Below are 22,500 nucleotides of genomic sequence, written 5' to 3' on the forward strand. Positions count from 1 at the left end.
CAGACAGACAGAAGACATTCAGAGAGACAGACAGACAGAAGGCATTCAGAGAGACAGACAGAAGGCATTCAGAGAGACAGACAGAAAACATTCAGAGACAGACAGACAGAAGACATTCAGAGAGATAGACAGACAGAAGGCATTCAGAGACAGACAGACAGAAGATATTCAGAGAGACAGACAGACGACATTTAGAGAGACAGACAAACAGAAGACATTCAGAGAGACAGACAGACAGAAGGCATTCAGAGAGACAGACAGACAGAAGATATTCAGAGAGACAGACAGACGACATTTAGAGAGACAGACAAACAGAAGACATTCAGAGAGACAGACAGACAGAAGGCATTCAGAGAGACAGACAGACAGAAGGCATTCAGAGAGACAGACAGAAAACATTCAGAGACAGACAGACAGAAGACATTCAGAGAGAGAGAGACAGACACAAGATATTCAGAGAGACAGACAGAAGGCATTCAGAGAGAGAGAGAGACAGACAGAAGATATTCAGAGAGACAGACAGAAGGCATTCAGAGACAGACAGACAGAAGACATTCAGAGAGAGAGACAGACACAAGATATTCAGAGAGACAGACAGAAGGCATTCAGAGACAGACAGACAGAAGACATTCAGAGAGAGAGACAGACACAAGATATTCAGAGAGACAGACAGAAGGCATTCAGAGAGACAGACAGAAGACATTCAGAGAGACAGAAATAAAGGAGAGATAGACAGACAGAAGACATTCAGAGAGACAGACAGAAGACATTCAGAGAGACAGAAATAAAGGAGAGACAGACAGAAGGCATTCAGAGAGACAGACAGAAGGCATTCAGAGAGACAGACAAACAGAAGACATTGAGAGACAGACAGACAGAAGGCATTCAGAGAGACAGACAGAAGACATTCAGAGAGAGAGAGACAGACAGAAGATATTCAGAGAGACAGACAGAAGACATTCAGAGACAGACAGACAGAAGACATTCAGAGAGAGACAGACAGAAGATATTCAGAGAGACAGACAGAAGGCATTCAGAGACAGACAGACAGACAGAAGACATTCAGAGAGAGAGACAGACAGAAGATATTCAGAGAGACAGACAGAAGGCATTCAGAGACAGACAGAAGACATTCAGAGAGACAGAAATAAAGAGAGCGACAGACAGAAGACATTCAGAGAGACAGACAGAAGACATTCAGAGAGACAGAAATAGAGAGAGAGAGAGACAGACAGAAGGCATTCAGAGAGAGACAGACAGAAGATATTCAGAGAGACAGACAGAAGGCATTCAGAGACAGACAGACAGACAGAAGACATTAAGAGAGAGAGACAGACAGAAGATATTCAGAGAGACAGACAGAAGGCATTCAGAGAGACAGACAGAAGACATTCAGAGAGACAGAAATAAAGGAGAGAGACAGACAGAAGGCATTCAGAGAGACAGACAGAAGGCATTCAGAGAGACAGACAAACAGAAGACATTCAGAGACAGACAGACAGAAGGCATTCAGAGAGACAGACAGAAGACATTCAGAGAGAGAGAGACAGACAGAAGGCATTCAGAGACAGACAGACAGAAGGCATTCAGAGACAGACAGACAGAAGACATTCAGAGAGAGAGACAGACAGAAGATATTCAGAGAGACAGACAGAAGGCATTCAGAGACAGACAGACAGACAGAAGACATTCAGAGAGAGAGACAGACAGAAGATATTCAGAGAGACAGACAGAAGGCATTCAGAGACAGACAGACAGACAGAAGACATTCAGAGAGAGAGACAGACAGAAGATATTCAGAGAGAAAGATAGAAGGCATTCAGAGAGACAGACAGAAGACATTCAGAGAGACAGAAATAAAGGAGAGAGACAGACAGAAGACATTCAGAGAGACAGACAGAAGACATTCAGAGAGACAGAAATAAAGGAGAGAGAGACAGACAGAAGGCATTCAGAGAGAGAGACAGACAGAAGATATTCAGAGAGACAGACAGAAGGCATTCAGAGACAGACAGACAGACAGAAGACATTCAGAGAGAGAGACAGACAGAAGATATTCAGAGAGACAGACAGAAGGCATTCAGAGAGACAGACAGAAGACATTCAGAGAGACAGAAATAAAGGAGAGAGACAGACAGAAGACATTCAGAGAGACAGACAGAAGACATTCAGAGAGACAGAAATAAAGGAGAGAGAGAGACAGAAATAAAGGAGAGATCGACAGACAGAAGGCATTCAGAGAGACAGACAGAAGGCATTCAGAGAGACAGACAGAAGGCATTCAGAGAGACAGACAGACAGAAGGCATTCAGAGAGACAGACAGAAGGCATTCAGAGAGACAAACAGAGAGACAGACAGACAGAAGACATTCAGAGAGTCAGACAGAGAGATATTCAGAGAGACAGACAGAAGGCATTCAGAGAGACAGACAGAAAACATTCAGAGACAGACAGACAGAAGGCATTCAGATAGACAGACAGAGAGACATTCAGAGAGACAGACATTCAGAGAGACAGACAGACAGAAGACATTCAGAGAGACAGACAAACAGAAGACATTCAGAGACAGACAGACAGAAGGCATTCAGAGACAGACAGACAGAAGGCATTCAGAGAGACAAACAGAAGGCATTCAGAGACAGACAGACAGAAAACATTCAGAGACAGACAGACAGAGAGACATTCAGAGAGACAGACAGAGAGACAGACAGACAGAAGGCATTCAGAGAGACAGACAGAAGACATTCAGAGAGACAGACAGAAGACATTCAGAGAGACAGACAGACAGAAGACATTCAGAGACAGACAGACAGAAGGCATTCAGAGAGACAGACAGAAGGCATTCAGAGAGACAGACAGAAGGCATTCAGAGAGACAGACAGACAGAAGACATTCAGAGAGACAGACAGACAGAAGGCATTCAGAGACAGACAGACAGAAGATATTCAGAGAGACAGACAGAAGGCATTCAGAGACAGACAGACAGAAGATATTCAGAGAGACAGACAGAAGACATTCATAGAGACAGACAGAAGGCATTCATAGAGACAGTCAGAGAGACAGACAGAAGACATTCAGAGAGACAGACAGAGAGAGACATTCAGAGAGACAGACAGAAGACATTCAGAGAGACAGACAGAGAGACATTCAGAGAGACAGACAGAGAGAGACATTCAGAGAGACAGACAGAAGACATTCATAGAGACAGACAGAAGGCATTCAGACAGACAGACGACATTCAGAGAGACAGACAGAAGGCATTCAGACAGACAGACGGCATTCAGACAGACAGAAGACATTCAGAGAGACAGACAGAGAGACATACAGAGAGACATTCAGAGAGACAGACAGAAGACATTCAGAGACAGACAGACAGAAGCCATTCAGAGAGACAGACAGAAGGCATTCAGAGAGACAGACAGAAGGCATTCAGAGAGACAGACAGAAGACATTCAGAGACAGACAGACAGACAGAAGACATTCAGAGAGACAGACAGAAGACATTCAGAGACAGACAGACAGAAGCCATTCAGAGAGACAGACAGAAGGCATTCAGAGAGACAGACAGAAGACATTCAGAGACAGACAGACAGAAGACATTCAGAGAGACAGACAGAAGACATTCAGAGACAGACAGATAGACGACATTCAGAGAGACAGACAAACAGACGACATTCAGAGAGACAGACAGACAGACAGAAGACATTCAGAGAGACAGACAGACAGACAGAAGACATTCAGAGAGACAGACAGACGACATTCAGAGAGACAGACAAACAGACGACATTCAGAGACAGACAGACAGACAGAAGACATTCAGAGAGACAGACAGAAGACATTCAGAGAGACAGACAGACAGAAGACATTCAGAGACAGACAGAAGACATTCAGAGACAGACAGACAGACAGAAGGCATTCAGAGAGACAGACAGAAGACATTCAGAGAGACAGACAGACAGAAGACATTCAGAGAGACAGACAGACAGAAGACATTCAGAGAGACAGACAGACAGAAGACATTCAGAGACAGACAGACAGAAGGCATTCAGAGAGACAGACAGAAGGCATTCAGAGAGACAGACAGAAAACATTCAGAGACAGACAGACAGAAGACATTCAGAGACAGACAGATAGAAGGCATTCAGAGAAACAAACAGAGAGACAGACAGATAGAAGGCATTCAGAGAGACAAACAGAGAGACAGACAGACAGAAGACATTCAGAGAGACAGACAGAAGGCATTCAGAGAGACAGACAGAAGGCATTCAGAGAGACAGACAGAAGGCATTCAGAGAGACAGACAGACAGAAGACATTCAGAGAGACAGACAGACAGAAGGCATTCAGAGACAGACAGACAGAAAATATTCAGAGAGACAGACAGAAGACATTCATAGAGACAGACAGAAGGCATTCAGAGACAGACAGACAGAAGATATTCAGAGAGACAGACAGAAGACATTCATAGAGACAGACAGAAGGCATTCATAGAGACAGTCAGAGAGACAGACAGAAGATATTCAGAGAGACAGACAGAGAGAGACATTCAGAGAGACAGACAGAAGACATTCAGAGAGACAGACAGAGAGACATTCAGAGAGACAGACAGAGAGACATTCAGAGAGACAGACAGAGAGAGACATTCAGAGAGACAGACAGAAGACATTCATAGAGACAGACAGAAGGCATTCAGACAGGCAGACGACATTCAGAGAGACAGACAGAAGGCATTCAGACAGACAGACGACATTCAGAGAGACAGACAGAAGGCATTCAGACAGACAGAAGACATTCAGAGAGACAGACAGAAGGCATTCAGACAGACAGACAGAAGACATTCAGAGAGACAGACAGAGAGACATACAGAGAGACATTCAGAGAGACAGACAGAAGACATTCAGAGACAGACAGACAGAAGCCATTCAGAGAGACAGACAGAAGGCATTCAGAGAGACAGACAGAAGGCATTCAGAGAGACAGACAGAAGACATTCAGAGACAGACAGACAGAAGACATTCAGAGAGACAGACAGAAGACATTCAGAGACAGACAGACAGAAGACATTCAGAGACAGACAGACAGAAGACATTCAGAGAGACAGACAGAAGACATTCAGAGACAGACAGACAGACGACATTCAGAGAGACAGACAAACAGACGACATTCAGAGACAGACAGACAGACAGACAGAAGACATTCAGAGAGACAGACAGACAGAAGACATTCAGAGAGACAGACAGACGACATTCAGAGAGACAGACAAACAGACGACATTCAGAGACAGACAGACAGACAGAAGACATTCAGAGAGACAGACAGACAGAAGACATTCAGAGACAGACAGAAGGCATTCAGAGAGACAGACAGAAGACATTCAGAGAGACAGACAGACAGAAGACATTCAGAGACAGACAGAAGACATTCAGAGACAGACAGACAGACAGAAGGCATTCAGAGAGACAGACAGAAGACATTCAGAGAGACAGACAGACAGAAGACATTCAGAGAGACAGACAGACAGAAGACATTCAGAGACAGACAGACAGAAGGCATTCAGAGAGACAGACAGAAGGCATTCAGAGAGACATACAGAAAACATTCAGAGACAGACAGACAGAAGACATTCAGAGACAGACAGATAGAAGGCATTCAGAGAAACAAACAGAGAGACAGACAGATAGAAGGCATTCAGAGAGACAAACAGAGAGACAGACAGACAGAAGACATTCAGAGAGACAGACAGAAGGCATTCAGAGAGACAGACAGAGAGACATTCAGAGAGACAGACATTCAGAGAGACAGACAGACAGAAGACATTCAGAGAGACAGACAGACAGAAGACATTCAGAGAGACAGACAAACAGAAGACATTCATAGAGACAGACAGAAGGCATTCATAGAGACAGTCAGAGAGACAGACAGAAGACATTCAGAGAGACAGACAGAGAGAGACATTCAGAGAGACAGACAGAAGACATTCAGAGAGACAGACAGAGAGACATTCAGAGAGACAGACAGAGAGAGACATTCAGAGAGACAGACAGAAGACATTCATAGAGACAGACAGAAGGCATTCAGACAGACAGACGACATTCAGAGAGACAGACAGAAGGCATTCAGACAGACAGACGGCATTCAGACAGACAGAAGACATTCAGAGAGACAGACAGAGAGACATACAGAGAGACATTCAGAGAGACAGACAGAAGACATTCAGAGACAGACAGACAGAAGCCATTCAGAGAGACAGACAGAAGGCATTCAGAGAGACAGACAGAAGGCATTCAGAGAGACAGACAGAAGACATTCAGAGACAGACAGACAGACAGAAGACATTCAGAGAGACAGACAGAAGACATTCAGAGACAGACAGACAGAAGCCATTCAGAGAGACAGACAGAAGGCATTCAGAGAGACAGACAGAAGACATTCAGAGACAGACAGACAGAAGACATTCAGAGAGACAGACAGAAGACATTCAGAGACAGACAGATAGACGACATTCAGAGAGACAGACAAACAGACGACATTCAGAGAGACAGACAGACAGAAGAGCATTCAGAGAGACAGACAGACAGAAGACATTCAGAGAGACAGACAGACGACATTCAGAGAGACAGACAAACAGCACATTCAGAGACAGACAGACAGACAGAAGACATTCAGAGAGACAGACAGAAGACATTCAGAGACAGACAGACAGAAGGCATTCAGAGACAGACAGAAGACATTCAGAGACAGACAGACAGACAGAAGGCATTCAGAGAGACAGACAGAAGACATTCAGAGACAGACAGACAGAAGACATTCAGAGAGACAGACAGACAGAAGACATTCAGAGAGACAGACAGACAGAAGACATTCAGAGACAGACAGACAGAAGGCATTCAGAGAGACAGACAGAAGGCATTCAGAGAGACAGACAGAAAACATTCAGAGACAGACAGACAGAAGACATTCAGAGACAGACAGATAGAAGGCATTCAGAGAAACAAACAGAGAGACAGACAGATAGAAGGCATTCAGAGAGACAAACAGAGAGACAGACAGACAGAAGACATTCAGAGAGACAGACAGAAGGCATTCAGAGAGACAGACAGAAGGCATTCAGAGAGACAGACAGAAGGCATTCGAGAGACAGACAGACAGAAGACATTCAGAGAGACAGACAGACAGAAGGCATTCAGAGACAGACAGACAGAAAATATTCAGAGAGACAGACAGAAGACATTCATAGAGACAGACAGAAGGCATTCAGAGACAGACAGACAGAAGATATTCAGAGAGACAGACAGAAGACATTCATAGAGACAGACAGAAGGCATTCATAGAGACAGTCAGAGAGACAGACAGAAGACATTCAGAGAGAGACAGACAGAGAGACATTCAGAGAGACAGACAGAAGACATTCAGAGAGACAGACAGAGAGACATTCAGAGAGACAGACAGAGAGACATTCAGAGAGACAGACAGAGAGACATTCAGAGAGACAGACAGAAGACATTCATAGAGACAGACAGAAGGCATTCAGACAGGCAGACGACATTCAGAGAGACAGACAGAAGGCATTCAGACAGACAGACGACATTCAGAGAGACAGACAGAAGGCATTCAGACAGACAGAAGACATTCAGAGAGACAGACAGAAGGCATTCAGACAGACAGACAGAAGACATTCAGAGAGACAGACAGAGAGACATACAGAGAGACATTCAGAGAGACAGACAGAAGACATTCAGAGACAGACAGACAGAAGCCATTCAGAGAGACAGACAGAAGGCATTCAGAGAGACAGACAGAAGGCATTCAGAGAGACAGACAGAAGACATTCAGAGACAGACAGACAGAAGACATTCAGAGAGACAGACAGAAGACATTCAGAGACAGACAGACAGAAGACATTCAGAGACAGACAGACAGAAGACATTCAGAGAGACAGACAACAGAAGACATTCAGAGACAGACAGACAGACGACATTCAGAGAGACAGACAAACAGACGACATTCAGAGACAGACAGACAGACAGACAGAAGACATTCAGAGAGACAGACAGACAGAAGACATTCAGAGACAGACAGACAGACAGAAGGCATTCAGAGAGACAGACAGACAGAAGACATTCAGAGAGACAGACAGACAGAAGACATTCAGAGACAGACAGAAGGCATTCAGAGAGACAGACAGAAGACATTCAGAGAGACAGACAGACAGAAGACATTCAGAGACAGACAGAAGACATTCAGAGACAGACAGACAGACAGAAGGCATTCAGAGAGACAGACAGAAGACATTCAGAGAGACAGACAGACAGAAGACATTCAGAGAGACAGACAGACAGAAGACATTCAGAGACAGACAGACAGAAGGCATTCAGAGAGACAGACAGAAGGCATTCAGAGAGACATACAGAAAACATTCAGAGACAGACAGACAGAAGACATTCAGAGACAGACAGATAGAAGGCATTCAGAGAAACAAACAGAGAGACAGACAGATAGAAGGCATTCAGAGAGACAAACAGAGAGACAGACAGACAGAAGACATTCAGAGAGACAGACAGAAGGCATTCAGAGAGACAGACAGAGAGACATTCAGAGAGACAGACATTCAGAGAGACAGACAGACAGAAGACATTCAGAGAGACAGACAGACAGAAGACATTCAGAGAGACAGACAAACAGAAGACATTCAGAGACAGACAGACAGAAGGCATTCAGAGAGACAGACATTCAGAGAGAGACAGACAGAAGGCATTCAGAGACAGACAGACAGAAGGCATTCAGAGAGACAAACAGAAGGCATTCAGAGAGACAGACAGAAAACATTCAGAGACAGACAGACATTCAGAGAGACAGACAGAGATACAGACAGACAGAAGACATTCAGAGACAGACAGACAGAAGGCATTCAGAGAGATAGACAGAAGACATTCAGAGAGACAGACAGAAGACATTCAGAGAGACAGACAGACAGAAGACATTCAGAGACAGAGAGACAGACAGACAGAAGACATTCAGAGAGACAGACAGACAGAAGACATTCAGAGAGACAGACAGACAGAAGATATTCAGAGAGACAGACAGAAGACATTCATAGAGACAGACAGAAGGCATTCATAGAGACAGTCAGAGAGACAGACAGAAGACATTCAGAGAGACAGACAGAGAGACATTCAGAGAGACAGACAGAAGACATTCAGAGAGACAGACAGAGAGAGACATTCAGAGAGACAGACAGAGAGAGACATTCAGAGAGACATTCAGAGAGACAGACAGAAGGCATTCAGACAGACAGACGACATTCAGAGAGACAGATAGAGAGACATTCAGAGAGACAGACAGAAGGCATTCAGACAGACAGAAGACATTCAGAGAGACAGACAGAAGGCATTCAGACAGACAGACGATATTCAGAGACAGACAGACAGAAGACATTCAGAGACAGACAGACAGAAGACATTCAGAGACAGACAGACAGAAGCCATTCAGAGAGACAGACAGAAGGCATTCAGAGAGACAGACAGAAGGCATTCAGAGAGACAGACAGAAGACATTCAGAGACAGACAGACAGAAGACATTCAGAGAGACAGACAGAAGACATTCAGAGACAGACAGACAGACAACATTCAGAGAGACAGACAAACAGAAGACATTCAGAGAGACAGACAGACGACATTCAGAGAGACAGACAAACAGACGACATTCAGAGACAGACAGACAGACAGACAGAAGACATTCAGAGAGACAGACAGACAGAAGACATTCAGAGACAGACAGACAGAAGGCATTCAGAGAGACAGACAGACAGAAGACATTCAGAGAGACAGACAGACAGAAGGCATTCAGAGACAGACAGACAGAAGGCATTCAGAGACAGACAGACAGAAGACATTCAGAGAGACAGACAGAAGACATTCAGAGACAGACAGACAGACAACATTCAGAGAGACAGACAAACAGAAGACATTCAGAGAGACAGACAGACGACATTCAGAGAGACAGACAAACAGACGACATTCAGAGACAGACAGACAGACAGAAGACATTCAGAGAGACAGACAGACAGAAGACATTCAGAGACAGACAGACAGAAGGCATTCAGAGAGACAGACAGACAGAAGACATTCAGAGAGACAGACAGACAGAAGACATTCAGAGAGACAGACAGAAGGCATTCAGAGAGACAGACAGAAAACATTCAGAGACAGACAGACAGAAGACATTCAGAGACAGACAGACAGAAGACATTCAGAGAGACAGACAGAAGACATTCAGAGACAGACAGACAGAAGACATTCAGAGAGACAGACAGAAGACATTCAGAGACAGACAGACAGAAGACATTCAGAGAGACAGACAGACAGAAGACATTCAGAGAGACAGACAGAAGACATTCAGAGACAGACAGACAGAAGACATTCAGAGAGACAGACAGAAGACATTCAGAGACAGACAGACAGAAGACATTCAGAGACAGACAGACAGAAGACATTCAGAGAGACAGACAGAAGACATTCAGAGAGACAGACAGAAAACATGTCATGGAAAGCAGGTTTGAGTAAATCAAGACACTGAAAAGGTTTAAAACTATTTTGATTTATTCTATAAAACAAGATATTTTTAAATCTATTTTAAATTGTATTTCATGTGTGTGTTTGTCTTCTTAAACTTAAACATAGAATCACACATAAACATTATCTGGTGAAGAGCACCTGATGATGATAATAATAATAATAATAATAATAATTATTATTATTTACTAAGTAACCCTCCCAACTCATTTCACAAGTTGTCGAGTATTTCCTTAAACTCTGAAACGAAGCAGTTCTTCCTCTTATTGTCTCAGTTTTGTGCAGTGTTGCTTTTCTCAATGTGTGAAGAAACACGTTCACACTTTGCAGACGCCCACTTTCATATAACGACAGAGCCGAGTTTGTGTGGGTTCAGACCTCAGCAATAAACATTTCTTGTGCTGGTGTTTTCACCGGCTGTACTATAAAGTTTGAACTCAAGTAATATAAATGGGTGTTTCTTCAACCGCGGGCACTTACAGCAACGTGGACGTTTAGAAAGTAACGTCTCGTAAAAACATTTTCACACTCTCGCTAGTTTATTCAAAGGAATATTCCGGGTACAAAACTGAGTCGACAGCATTTGTGGGATGAAGCTGAATACCACAAAAATTCATTTAGACTTGTGCGTCCTTTTCTTTAATAAAAGCACAAATGTGTGTTCCAGTGAGACACTTCCAATGCAAGTCAATGGGGTTTCATCTGTAAACATTAAAATACTGTTTACATTTACATTTATGCATTTGGCAGATGCTTTTATCCAAAGGGACTTACAGTGCACTTATTACAAGGACAATCCCCCCGGAGCAACCTGGAGTTAAGTGTCTTACTCAAGGACACAATGATGGTGACTGTGGGGATCAAACCAGCAACCTTCTGATTACCAGTTATGTGCTTTAGCACACTACACCACCACCACTCCATTGAAGTATGGACACAAGACAGAAACAATATGTGTGTTAACATGATTTTACTGATTAAATCACTTAATAACTGCATCTGTGTGAAGATATAGACCATTTTACAAGTTTGTTGCCATGACGACGCTATCGACAACTATTAACCGATGATTTAAACAACGTTACAGTTTGAATAATACTCGAGTTTAACAGCAGAATTAATGTAAGTGCTTTTATAATATTATAATCGTCACATTTCTGCCTTTTTAAACCCTCCAAAAATTGCCCCATTGACTCACTGGAACCTCATTTTTAAGTTTTATAAATATATGTCAACAATGTGTAACGCCCAATTCCCAATGCGCTCTAAATCCTCGTGGTGGCGTAGTGACTCGCCTCAATCCGGGTGTCGGAGGACGAATCTCAGTTGTCTCCGCGTCTGAGACCGTAAATCCACGCATCTTATCATGTGACTTGTCGAGTGTGTTACCGTGGAGACGTAGCGCGTGTAGAGGCTTCATGCTAGGGATGCACCGATACCACTTTATCCCTTCCGATATCGGATATCTCCGCATCGGCCGATCCCGATCCGATACATTTTTTTGCAAAATATTTTCTGCTTGAATCTGAATATTTTTGTTAATTTAGTAATTCACACAGTTATTATTTTAAACCTATTAAACGTAAATATTATTATAACTTGTAAACAAATAATAATAGTAATATATATAATAATATTTCGCAATCGTGCAACTTTAACTTTTAAACCCTCGCGCTTTTATTTTGACATTCTGAAGTCTCCAGGACGTCCTGTATGTGTCTGTTTTTAGTTTAATTCACTTTTTATTCAAATTCTGGCCAAACGTTCTAAATGCACATTATAAATGAACCGAACTATTGAGCATCTGAGATGTTGTTCGTGAGTAGCACTCAAATATTGCGCACGCGCGAAGGATAAAAATAGCCGCGTGTGTCAACAGAGCAGCGCCATTCACTAACTAACGCACTGGAGCTGCACGTCTTCAAGTGTCTTTGAATAAAATGCACGAGTCATTAGAACTACTTTAATGCTGTTTTTATGGTTCTTTTATGTCATTTTTTGAGCTTGACAGTAACAAACATGACTAACACACAGTATCGGATTTGGTCCCAATGCTAACTTTAGCTGCATTAGCCGTGGAATCCGCTAACAAGCACATTCAGAAAGGTGATTTGCAAACATTCACACGATATAAAGTGTGATTCTTACATGTTCAGGATATAAAGCTGGTTCTGATCCGTGCTTGAGAATCCTGATTTATATTGACACTCATTCACAAAGCAATTCTTAATCGTAGATCTTCTGAGATCTCTTGGTCCACGTCAGCAGACGCGACTTGTGAATAGCAAACTCAAAATATTTGAGTGCTTTTTACAAGTCAAAGTAGCTCTAACCCACACCTCCAATCTCCTTTCATTAACTCGATGCCAGGTTTGCCAACTCCTGACTAATTAGCTTATATTGGCGTCATTAGCCTTGGGGTTCACATACTTTTCCCAGATACTCTGTGAATGTGTGATTGATGTATTCAATATGTACAAGAACAACACAATCATTTGTGTGTTATTAGTTAATACTGATTGTGTTTGTTCATTATTGTAACTTAGATGAAGATTAAATCAGATTAAGACAAATTTATACATAAATGCAGGTAATTCCAAAGGGTTCACATACTTATTCTTGCCACTGTAAATTCCATTTCACACTCAAGTGTTCATTTGCATTTCACAGATGTATATCCTTGTAAAAAGATATCCGCAAATGAGGAACCAACTAAAACACACACACACACACATACACACACACACACACACACACACACACACACACACACACACACACACACACTGTGACACTTTTATCCAAAGCGACTTGCAGTGCACTTATTAAAGGGACAATCCTGCTCAAGGACACAATGGTGGTGACTGTGGGGATCGAACCAGCGACCTTCTGATTAACAGTTATGTGCTTTAGACCACTACACACATAAACACACATACAAACTAACACACACACACACATCTACACACACATACATACACACACATGCATACATACACACACACACATGCATGCATGCATACATACATCTACACACACACATACACATGCATACACACATACACATGCATACATACACACACACACATGCATGCATGCATACATACATCTACACACACACATACACATGCATACACACATACACATGCATACATACACACACACACATGCATGCATGCATACATACATCTACACACACACATACACATGCATACATACACACATGCATACACATACACACACACACACACACACACATACATACACACACACACTGTCACACACACACACACACACTCTCTCACACACACACACACACACACACACACACTCTCACACACACACACACACACACACACACACACACACACAAATACTCACACACACACACACACACACACACACACACACACATGTTGTGTTTCCATGTTTTATGGGGACTTTCCATAGACATAATGGTTTTTATACTGTACAAACTTTATATTCTATCCCCTAAACCTAACCCTACCCCTAAACCTAACCCTCACAGAAAACTTTCTGCATTTTTACATTTTCAAAAAACATAATTTAGTATGATTTATAAGCTGTTTTCCTCATGGGGACCGACAAAATGTCCCCACAAGGTCAAACAGTTCGGGTTTTACTATCCTTATGGGGACATTTGGTCCCCACAAAGTGATACAATCACACACACTCACACACACACTCACACACACACACACACACACACACACACACACACACACACACACACACACACACACACACACACACACACACACACTTGGATGGTTAAAGTGTCTGTATATGAAAGGTTTGTTGAAAAATAAGAGGACTTGATCAGACAAGAAGGAAAGTTTTATCACATTTTGATGAAAGATTACAAGGTAAATAAGCGATTTTGATTTCATGCGGACTTTTAAGACCAAAAATAACTCTTTGAATAACTCCAGAAATAATAAGTTTCGACCAAACAGGTTTTTTTTAATCTACCGCATGTGTTTTAAAGTTCCTGATTTTTGGTTTTAAATAATGAAGTACTTCCGACTCACTGGAGGAAGCACATTTGGCCGAACGTGACTCATATTTCATCGTTTGCCATGTTCACTGTACTCATGATTACAGTTACAGTAACATTTGTACATTCATTGATCATATGACAATCGTTCATTGTTCTAGAACGTGTTTGTTACATTTAAAACGGTCTATATGACACAATATCAATTCAGCTGCTCGACTCATTGTCCTCAAACATCTGACAAACACAAAGTGTCTCAATACTGTTGATATAATGCCAGACCATTAAACTTCTGTTTGTCCAGTGTTTTCCTTTAAAGTGTGTTTGTGCCTCTTTCTAATAAATGACACTTTTATATATTGTTATATGTTGCCAAAATATGCTAATATGACCATGTGCTATTGAACACACATGTTTAGTTATTTTTTTAATAATTATTGTGTAATAATTATGATCGTTTTCCCGAACTTTCCAGAACACTTTTAAAACTTTGTGTCTAATCAATAAATTCGTAACTTTTCACTATACAGTTATAATATATTTTATATTTAATTTCTTCAGTTTCAGGCATCAAGCTTTTATTTTGAATCGTGCTTTTATTATGAAGTGTGTTTCGGATAAACAGTTCGGCACGTGCTCCGTGTGACGATCTCTTTACACTGAAATGTAGGACGGCGTTTCGGAGTGTTTGTATTTTAGTGTATTTGGTCGTTTTTAAATGTTATATTTGACGTTTTATTACTGTGAAGCACTTTTGGTTAACGCTGTTGTTTTAAATGCGATATAAATAAAGCTGAGATGATTTTAAACACAAACGCTGTGATTTAATGATATAATATATAGTTTACATGTGCTGCGCGGTTCACTGTAGATTAGTGCTCTGCTGTGTCATCTCGTACAGCGTGAATAATTCTCAATGTGGAGTTTCTGGTGTTTGAGCGGTCGGATTTATTTAAAGTGCGCAGCTCGTCCACTGTAAGATTGCAGCCTTTAGTGGTTTAATTACTCACACTTGGACATGTCACGATTTTAATATGATTAAGTGTCAATTTCAGTGTAAAAGGAGTAACCGAGCACATGTTCAAAATAAGCCTGTGAGCATTTAAAGCAGTCGTGTGTCAGTCGTACTGAACGCTGGTACCGGATTGAGCCGGTGCTCGGGATTACCGGTACAGCAGGAACACGGGTATCGTTCTATCAGTTTTATTTTAGTACCGGTACTTTTGACAAGACTAGCTCAGTACATACACCTACGTATGCCCACCTAAAATTATTATTTAAAGTGTGCAGAGATCTATCACACCTGGAGTCGTGAGTTTGAATCCAGGGTGTACTCCAGCCAGGTCTCCTAAGCAACCAAATTGGCCCGGTTGGTCACATGGGGTAACCTCCTCGTGGTCGCTATAATGTGGTTCTCGCTCTCGGTGGGGCGTGTGGTGAGTTGTGATTGGAAGCCGCGGTAGATGGCGTGAAGCCTCCACACATGCTACGTCTCCACGGTAACTCAAGTCACATGATAAGATGCGTGGATTGACAGTCGCAGACGCGGAGGCAACTGAGATTCGTCCTGTCGAATGCACGTGTGCTCGTGCATGGGTGTGCATGCGGGTGTGTGCGCACGTGTACTCGTGCATGACCGCGCGTGCGTGTGTGCTCCTGCATGAGTGTGCACGTGCGTGTGCATGCGTGTGCGTGTCCATGTGCACGAGCGTGCGTGTGTATGAGCTCCTCCGCCACCCGGATTGAGGCGAGTCACTACGCCACCACGTGGACTTGGAGCACATTGGGAATTGGGCGTTACAGATTGGGGAGAAAATAAATAAATAAATAAAAGTCTACAGATATTCTCTCTAAACGCGCACGGAGCTGCTGGAGCGCCACTGATGGCACTGGCAAGACAAACAGTCGGATTAAGCTGATCCACCAATCGGAACGTTCATTTCAGACACGACTGGATATTTGCTAGTCATGTGCCAAATTTTTTGTTGTTGTTTTTAATGGGTTTTTTTTTACACATTTGACATATGTGCTTTATATATCCGTGCATGTTGTGTGCATGTTGTGTGTGTGTGTGTGTGTGTGTGGGTGTGTGTGTGTGTGTGTGTGTGTGTGTGTGGGTGTGTGTGTGTGTGTGTGTGTGGGTATGTGGGTGGGTGGGATGATGCTTTAGTGTTGCAAATAAAAGACTTCCACATGTGATTTACTGCTCTTGAATCGTCAGTTCTCATTGAAATCATGTCACACGTTAACATGTGTAACCAGATGTTACCCTGTGAAACTGTTAAAATCACTCGTAAACTGTGTCAAATTCATTAGAACAGACGTCAATCTGACAAAGCGGGTTAATAATGATGCCAACAATTTTTTATGATGTGTAAAATGCCTTTTCTTTGCTCCTTGACAACTCACATTAAACTTCAAGCGCACACACACATCCCCAGTTGATGAATAACATGCAATAGAGTGTGCCAAGTTCACTGAAACCTTATCACGAGTGTGTGTGTGTGTGTGTGTGTGTGTGTGTGTGTGTGTGTGTGTGTGTGTGTGTGTGTGTGTGTGTGTGTGTGTGTGTGTGTGTGTGTGTGTGTGTGGAGACAAAATGATATCCAGAAGAAAGCTAAATATGACAAAACCTCCATTTGTGATGATGTTAAAGATGGAAATGATTCCGTAAAGTCTTTGAGATGTCTTAATTTAGGTAGCAAAGTAAAATTGCATGTGTAATCTCTGAGATAATTAGCTCATCTAGAAAGAAAATATTTGATCAAAGCAGCAACAGGAAATTACATTTAAGTGCACGAGCGAGTGTGCGTGCGTGTTTGTGCTCGAGCGTGCATGTGCATATGAGGTGTGATTTGTGCAATTACTTTGCAAACTAAGCAATCATCGTGTCGATCGTCACGTACATTGCCGTGACCATATGGAACGCCAGGCAGTTCAAATATCCGCGAATTTTAACACGTAGACAACGCGTAGACAACACGTCAACACGTTGTTAACACGTTGATAACACGTAAACAACACGTAAACAACACGTAAACAACGCGTGAAAAGTTAACACGTAGACAACGCGTAGACAACACGTTAACAACGTGCAAACAACGTGTTGTTGACGTGTTGTCTACGCGTTGTCTACGTGTTAAAATTCGCGTATATTTGAACTGCCTGGCGTTCCATATGACCAATGACGTGTGCTAACCTACGTGTGGATAACGTGCGCGTGGATAACGTACGCGTGGATAACATACTGCGTTCCATAGATAACGTACGCGTGGATAACGTACGCGTGGATAACATACTGCGTTCCATAGATAACGTACGCATGGATAACGTACGCGTGGATAACATACTGCGCTCCATAGATAACGTACGCGTGGATAACGTACGCGTGGATAACATACTGCGCTCCATAGATAACGTACGCGTGGATAACGTACGCGTGGATAACATACTGCGCTCCATAGATAACGTACGCGTGGATAACGTACGCGTGGATAACGTACGCGTGGATAACATACTGCGCTCCATAGATAACGTACGCGTGGATAACATACTGCGTTCCATAGATAACGTACGCGTGGATAACGTACGCGTGGATAACATACTGCGTTCCATAGATAACGTACGCGTGGATAACGTACGCGTGGATAACATACTGCGTTCCATAGATAACGTACGCGTGGATAACGTACGCGTGGATAACATACTGCGTTCCATAGATAACGTACGCGTGGATAACGTACGCGTGGATAACATACTGCGTTCCATAGATAACGTGCGCGTGGATAACATACTGCGTTCCATAGATAACGTACGCGTGGATAACGTACGCGTGGATAACATACTGCGTTCCATAGATAACGTGCGCGTGGATAACATACTGCGTTCCATAGATAACGTACGCGTGGATAAGCGCCTGGATTAATATTTAGGCAAATATCTATTAGCTTTACTATTGTACCTTTTTAATTTGGGATGTAGTCATAACACACACGTTTTCATGTTTTTTTGTGGGTTGTACAACAGTGTAGACACTATTAGTAATCAGTATAATTAGTATATTTATATGTTAGAAAAAGGTAAATCAATTAGACAGATTTTACTGCAGCCTACAGCAATTTTATAAAACTATACATTTAGTAAGGCTAACACTTACCAAAATTGTTCTATTACTTCTTTTCAACTAAAAAATAAGAAAGTATACTTTCAGTCTACATTTTATATACTTCTCAAAAATATACTTTATGTACCTCTCAGAAATATACTTAAAATGACATTAGGTATAGGCCCTACTTGATTTATACTGAGAGAAAAGTCCAAGTATATTTGGCCTGCACTTGTACGCAATCTTTTGATCAAGATACTTAAAAGTAGTATTCAATAAAATTATATATATATAATTTTTTTACATAGTTTTTCGTATACAGTCTTATAATTTCTATAATTATATATATTTTATAATTTTAACTTATAACGTTTGAAAATATTGATATAAAACTGTCACAGTGTCTGGTTTGTGTTTCCCCGGGTGTCCACTAGAGGTCTCTTCCCCATACTGTCACCATTCACTCTGGAACTGCATTCCCCACAATCCTTGTCTGTACCAATCACTGTTCATTGCACTCAGCTGTTCCCCGTTATTCATTGTTAGTATGTATTTATACCCTGTCTGTTCAGTCATTGTCACGGAGTCCTTGTTATATGTCACACCACTTCTGAGTTCTGTTTCTAGCTTGTTTTAGTTCTTGTGTTTGGTTTGATTATTTGGATTTTGACCCCTGCCTGGAAGACTACGATTTTGGATTACCCCATTAAAAACTACTGCTATTGGATTACTGTTTCCTGTGTGTGTTATGTGACAAAAACAGATAATTTTCTAATTCTGCGTTGTAAACCCTCAAAAACATGAAAACAGTGTGTGTTCTGATCATATCCCAAATTTAAAAGGTACAATAGTGAGATGATAGAATTCAGCCTAACTATTAGGCTAATAGCCACACGTTGATCCACACGTTTACCCACGCGTACGTTATTCAGACGCAAAGTAAATACAATCCTTTTTCAGCTACGTCGCCGCCACGCCGCCGCGGACTTTGAGCGCAGCTCCAACACGTGACCGTGACGTGTGACGTCTCAAATCTTACGTCTGACGCCTGAATACTATGGGATTTTGGCCAGACGGCTCGCGAGCGTATACACGTTAATTCACCTCTCAGTTTGCTTAGCGATCGCCAAAAAGTGCACAAATCACACCTCATATGTGCACGAGCGTGCACGTGTGTTTGTGCTCGAGCGTGCATGTGTGTTTGTGCTCGAGCGTGCACGTGTGTTTGTGCTCGAGCGTGCATGTGTGTTTGTGCTCGAGCGTGCACGTGTGTTTGTGCTCGAGCGTGCATGTGTGTTTGTGCTCGAGCGTGCGTGCGTGTGTGTGTGTGTGTGCTCGAGCGTGCATGTGCACGAGCGTGCGTGCGTGTGTGTGTGTGTGTGTGTGCTGGAGCATGCATGTGCACGAGCGTGCGTGTGTGTGTGTGTGTGTGTGCTCGAGCGTGCATGTGCACGAGCGTGCGTGTGTGCGTGTGTGTGTGTGTGTGTGTGTGTGTGCTCGAGCGTGCATGTGCAGGAGCGTGCGTGCGTGCGTGTGTGTGTGTGCTCGAGCGTGCATGTGCAGGAGCGCGTGCGCGCGTACGCGCGCGTAGTGTGTGTGTGCTCGAGCGTGCATGTGCACGAGCGTGCGTGTGTGTGTGTGTGTGTGTGTGCTCGAGCGTGCATGTGCAGGAGCGTGCGTGCGTCGCGTGTGTGTGTGTGTGTGTGCTCGAGCGTGCATGTGCACGAGCGTGCGTGCGTGAGTTTGTGCTCGAGCGTGCATGTGCACGAGCTTGCGTGCGTGAGTTTGTGCTCGAGCGTGCACGCTGCGTGCGAGTGTGTGTGTGCGCGTGCGTGTGTGTGTGTGCTGAGCTGCATGCATGGCGTGCGTACGAGCGTGCGTGCGTGTGTGTGTGTGTGTGCTGGAGCGTGCATGTGCACGAGCGTGCGTGCGTGCGTGTGTGTGTGTGCTGGAGCGTGCATGTGCACGAGCGTGCGTGCGTGCATGTTTGTTTGTGCTCGAGCATGCGTGTGCAAGAGCGTGCGTGTGCACGTGCGTGCGTGAGCGTGTTCATGAGCATGTGGGTGTGCATGCCTGTGCTTGTGTGCAGTGTGTGTGTATGTGCGTATGCGTGTGTGTGTGTATGTGCGTGTGAGAATGCGCAGGCATGTATTTGTGAGTGTGTTTGTGTGCATGAGTGTGTGTGTTTGTACATGTGTGGACTCCCTGGCCTTTTCAGAGATGACAATTACATTTCACAGATCAATTCAGCACGTCACATACAATATGAATAAAATTCAAATTTCAGTAAACAATTTTTGTCACAAGTATTTTATGCACCAAACACTAAATTGAGCTTTAAAAAAGGGAAATTGTAAAACTTTTTTCAGTACGTCTCGTGATCTTAAGATGTGAAACTTACACACTATAGGCTGTTTGGCTATAGAAGCCGTTACATGTAGCGTATTATATTTTTAACACCATTATAGGGTTAATTTCTCTCTCTCTCTACAGATACTATACACATCTTTTTCCAGAGCTCATGATTCTCTAACCTCTCTCGTCACATGGAAGAGGAGTCCTGCGGTGCCTTTTTGCAGCATTCCAAAGTATTCTGCGGTTTTCCGATCATGTCCTTTCTCCGGGCAGAGAGTCCCCAGCCTGTGGCGGAGTGGTTAAGCGTCCTACGGCTCGATCAGTACTGCTCAGCATTCCAGGAGGCCGGACTGAGAACATTGTGGGAATGCCGGGATTTAACGTCTGCAAAACTTCAACAGATGGGCGTTGCTCTTCCCGGACACAGAAAGCGGATTCTCTGGAGTCTTCGTAAGCTCTTCCCTTCAGAGGAGGGGATGGAGGAAGACGAGGAGAGAGATGAAGACCGACCCGTTCCGAGAGAGAGGACAAAATTCCGCAATTCTGCAGAGGGTACGTGTGTTCTCCCGGAAATGCCAAATAAGAGCAACAGCATGCCGGACAAACTGCTGCCTCCCGTCCCGCCTCGGGTCACACCCAATCGGCCACCTATTCCCTTTACGTCTGACTCGGTCACCATGGCAATGACCTCTGACCCCAACACAATGACAAACACTGTAAAACCCCCAACCATACCTGAGACGAAAGCTCCCACACCTGCTCATCGATCCAAACCCAAACCCACCCCGGCTCCGAGGCCGCGCCTGGAACACCTTCCTCTTAAAGGGCTGCCGCAACAACCCCAGAAGAGTGAGAAGAAACACTCATCTGTATCGCCCACTCCCTCCCTCTCTTCCTTTTCCTCATCATCATCCTCATCATCATCTTCCTCTTCCGATCGGGTCCACCTGTATGAGCAGTGTTCCTCTCAAGGAGAAATGGCCGCTCCTCCTCTTCCTCTAAAGAGCTACAATGTGGGTGTGTCAAAAGAACCCAAAGATGCCCAGACTTGCCCTGTGGTCCCGTACAGACCCACCGTTCCACCATCCCGTATCTCAGTCTTCACCAGGACTAGGAAGTCCAGAACCGTCTCTTCCAGAAGTTCTCCCAGTTTCAGGTACAGAACTACTCGTGCTGCTTCTGCGGTGTTCTGCATTTTGCGTTGATTAAAATATTTATTTGTTATTAATGGCAGATTTTGAAAGAGCTGAAAATGTACTCCATACACAGAGCTGTGAAAAAGTATTTGCCCCTTCCTAATTTCTTCTATTTTTGTGTATTTTTCATACTAAATTGTTTTAGATTTTCAAATGTAACAGAAAATATAGTTTTCAAATACATATAAATATATATTTATCAATGCAAAAAGTTATTAAACACCTTGATCACCCATGTGAAAAAATAACTGCCCC

General features: G+C 43.2%; 1 protein-coding gene across 3 annotated transcripts in view; it reads left to right on the forward strand.

Moving 5' to 3' along the window:
• Window positions 1-22,500, forward strand: part of LOC127630198 (arf-GAP with Rho-GAP domain, ANK repeat and PH domain-containing protein 1-like) — a 119,760-nt gene that overhangs the window by 10,919 nt on the left and 86,341 nt on the right. For 2 of the 3 annotated variants that reach the window (XM_052107669.1, XM_052107670.1), the window contains exon 2: window positions 21,188-22,205. The exons of the other annotated variant lie outside the window; for it this stretch is intronic. In XM_052107669.1, the coding sequence (XP_051963629.1) occupies window positions 21,241-22,205 (965 nt within the window). In that variant the 5' untranslated portion in view covers window positions 21,188-21,240. The remainder of the gene's footprint in view (window positions 1-21,187; window positions 22,206-22,500) is intronic. 3 annotated transcript variants of the gene reach the window in all.

The sequence above is a fragment of the Xyrauchen texanus genome, chromosome 36, assembly GCF_025860055.1.
Source record: "Xyrauchen texanus isolate HMW12.3.18 chromosome 36, RBS_HiC_50CHRs, whole genome shotgun sequence".
NCBI lineage: Eukaryota > Metazoa > Chordata > Actinopteri > Cypriniformes > Catostomidae > Xyrauchen > Xyrauchen texanus.